This window comes from Palaemon carinicauda, unplaced genomic scaffold (assembly GCF_036898095.1).
Source record: "Palaemon carinicauda isolate YSFRI2023 unplaced genomic scaffold, ASM3689809v2 scaffold124, whole genome shotgun sequence".
Classification (NCBI taxonomy): Eukaryota; Metazoa; Arthropoda; class Malacostraca; order Decapoda; family Palaemonidae; genus Palaemon; species Palaemon carinicauda.
In genome coordinates this window covers 114,368-117,829 of record NW_027168749.1, presented here as the reverse complement: position 1 = coordinate 117,829, position 3,462 = coordinate 114,368, and the positions used below count along the sequence as shown (strand labels likewise).

Sequence of the window (3,462 nt, the reverse complement as noted above, 5' to 3'; positions counted from 1 at the left end):
TTATGCCCCCAGAACCACCCGAAGGTTGGTATCCAAAGGAATAGATCTAGATATCCGACCATTTGTACACTTGACAAAGGTCCTGTACACCCCATCAAGGTACATAGTATACTAAACTCAGCCAGGTTTCTTCCTTCTGCAGCACCAGTCCTCCAGATTATTCCAAGCATCGTTCAAGCTGGAAAGTTAGCCTTGCGTCCCTTAAGCTGGGGGCAGTCCATCCAAGCGTCCTTCAACCCGAATCGTTTCTGGTGTCCTTTCCAGTGAAACTGATGTCCTGAACCTGTCTAGAATGGGTGAAGCACAAAACTTAACAAAAAGATTATTCCTTTCCAAACAAAACTAAACAGAAAAAAAAATTCCTTTCCAAAATAAAATCAAACAAACTTTATTCCTTTTTCCTATAAATATTTTTTTTTTGGTGGCGATATTATAATCACCATTTTTCATATTTTTTATTTTTTTTTGGTGGTGATATTATAATCCCCAGGTTTTTTTTTCATATTTTGTGTTGGGATATAATTCCTCAGTTTTTTTTCCAGCCCTGCCTTCTCGTCTCTTGAAGGGCGAATCTATTGAAGTGACTATCCCATATCAAATCCCCAGTCTGCTCACCAGAAATGTCCATGAGATATAATTCCTTCAACTCAGGGTGTGTTTGAGCGAGACCGTCTACAAGTTGGCTAATAGCGTAATTCTTATGGTTTAATTCCATCTCCAGCTTAGTATTTCTTTCCATCACCTCTTGATACTTTTCCTTATAAATTGCAAATTCGTCTGCCACGGAAGTGAGATTCCTAATTTCTTCTTCTAGAATTTTTTTCTTCTCGTCGGCCTCCATCAACGCATTGCTTGTGGCTCTCTCCTCCGAGAGGTCTCTTTTCAGTCGTCTATTCTCTTCTTTAACACCAGCAATTTCTTTCCAAAGTTTATCCAGTTCCTCCTCAGCCATATCCAGGTCGCACACCAAGTCTTTCTTGATTAGTAGTTCAGTCCTCAATATGGTGTTATCCTCCAGGACAGCATCCAATTTAGTCCCTATTCTATATACCTCCTCTACTGCAGCATTGAGTTCACTTTCTAAAGCTGCCTTTTCACAAACTTTTTCGGTCTTCAGTCTCTTGTTTTCAGCCTTGATGCTGTCCAGTTCAGCCAAGAGTGTCCCTATCTCTTTGTCAGCACTTTCGACGTATTCCTCCAAGTCAGTCTTTTCCATAAGTTTCTCGTTAGTTATCTTGAGATCCTCTGTTACTCTCTCCAGCTTCTTCTCGAGTATCCGAATTTCCTCACGGGCATTTACTAATTCCATTTCTACGTCTGCCTTGGCGAAAAGCTCATCACGAATTTGATTGTTTCGAGCTTCAGCTTTTTCTAGACTTACACAAAGTGACTCTATATTGTTATTTGCTCTTTGTAAATCATCCATTAAAGCTAAGTTACCGATGTTATTAGATACATCAATTTCTCTTACCTGAATATATGTCTTGGACAAAAGCTCCTCTCGAAGTTCATTGTTTTGAGTTTCAGCTATTTCTAGCCTTCCCGTAAGATCCTTAATTTTCTTGTTCGCTCCATCTAATTCTGCATTTAATTCTTCTTCCTCTGCTCCATGCACCTCTTCACAGATGCGTCGTGAGTAATTTGTCGTTCCCGTCTCTTGGTGTTTTCTAGCGATGAAATCGTCAAATAACTTAATTCCCTCTTCTGCTCCATCCAACTCCTCACCAAGATAATTTTGTGATGCTTCCTCCAATTGTGCGTGTTTATTAGTTTCTTCGGCAACATAATTTGCCCCATCGTAGACTGCTGATTGCTGTCTCTCCATTTCTTCCTGATCCATCGAATCTAAGAGTTTTTCTGCTTCTATATGTGAATCCTCGCCTCCCCAGCACCATGCCATGACGCCTAAAGCTGTCAAAGATCCCATTGAAATTAGTCTATCACTCATAAATCTAGCCATTTTGAATAGTATAGATTTACTCAGTGCCTTCCATGGCTAACGAATATAGCATCAAAATTAGAAAAAAAAATATTGACACATTTCTCTGAAGACGAAGAATTCCTGGAGCCAAGGAAGATGAAGATTTTCAGTCATCGCTGGAGACAAAATAATTCCGTAGCAGCCATTGAGAAACAATTCAAGGCCTAGCAAAAAATCAATAGAGACGAAATAATACTGAAGTCCTGGCAGAAAACCGACTCAAAGATCCAGTGAAGACGAGAAAATCCTGCAGACTTTGGGAGCTCAATCAGAGATGTTTACAACGACGATTCTGAAATGGTCTTCTCTCTCTCTCTCTCTCTCTCTCTCTCTCTCTCTCTCTCTCTCTCTCTCAGAAAACTGACTCAAAGATTCAGTGAAGACGAGAAAATCCTGCAGACTTTGGGAGCTCAATCGAAGATGTTTACAAGGGCGATTCTGAAATGGTCTTCTCTCTCTCTCTCTCTCTCTCTCTCTCTCTCTCTCTCTCAGAAAACCGACTCAAAGATTCAGTGAAGACGAGAAAATCCTGCAGACTTTGGGAGCTCAATCGAAGATGTCCACAACGACGATTCTGAAATGGTTCTCTCTCTCTCTCTCTCTCTCTCTCTCTCTCTCTCTCACCTTTGGGGGATCAGTTAGAGACGAAATAATTCTGAAGCCCTTAAGAAACGGAACAAGACCTGGCAGAAAACCGACTCAAAGATTCAGTGAAGACGAGAAAATCCTGCAGACTTTGGGAGCTCAATCGAAGATGTTTACAACGACGATTCTAAAATGGTCTTTCTCTCTCTCTCTCTCTCTCTCTCTCTCTCTCTCTCTCTCTCTCAGAAAACCGACTCAAAGATTCAGTGAAGACGAGAAAATCCTGCAGACTTTGGGAGCTCAATCGATGATGTTTACAACGACGATTCAGAAATGGTCATATTTCTCTCTCTCTCTCTCCTCTCTCTCTCTCTCTCTCTCTCTCTCTTTACAAAGCACGAACTAAGTTGTGGCACTTCAGGCCAGCTGACGGTGGCTGCCATGCGATGATACCAGACGTACGATGTTCAGAAGACGTCATCGTATTTTAAATTGTTGTATTCCTTTAATTACGTTTTTATATAAATTCTTGATTACTTGTCATTCCACACTTTAGCCTGCCTCCATTGAAAATAGGTTATGGTAATAATTACAACGGAAATAACAATAATAAAGATGCAAAGTGAGTGAAGACATGAAAGTTTAAGGAAATAATCACGGAAATATAACAAGAGCAATGTTGCAATACTGTACGAGATTTCTGCGAGTCTGGAATGCCGGCAGCTGAAGACAATTTGACTCCCCCCTTCTGCTGAAGACTTTTTTGACTCCCGTTCCGCCGAAGACAACTATTTTTTCCGATTTTAAAAATAAACCACATTCGACTGTGTGTGCCAATAAAGACGAAAAAAGTCATCTTATGAAAAGGATTAACTTTACACAATTTTAGGCTGAAA

General features: G+C 40.4%; 1 protein-coding gene across 1 annotated transcript; it reads right to left on the bottom strand.

The window, feature by feature from the left end:
• Positions 1 to 526: 526 nt before the first annotated feature.
• LOC137635433 (uncharacterized) lies at positions 527 to 1,900 on the bottom strand. Its single transcript, XM_068367906.1, has one exon. The coding sequence runs from the start codon at positions 1,898 to 1,900 to the stop codon at positions 527 to 529; it is 1,374 nt and encodes a 457-aa protein (XP_068224007.1).
• Between the last annotated feature and the right edge of the window lie 1,562 nt (positions 1,901 to 3,462).

Excerpts from the sequence above, each read along its gene's own strand:
- LOC137635433 (XM_068367906.1), bottom strand. The coding sequence starts at position 1,900 with ATGGCATGGTGCTGGGGAGGCGAGGATTCACATATAGAAGCAGAAAAA.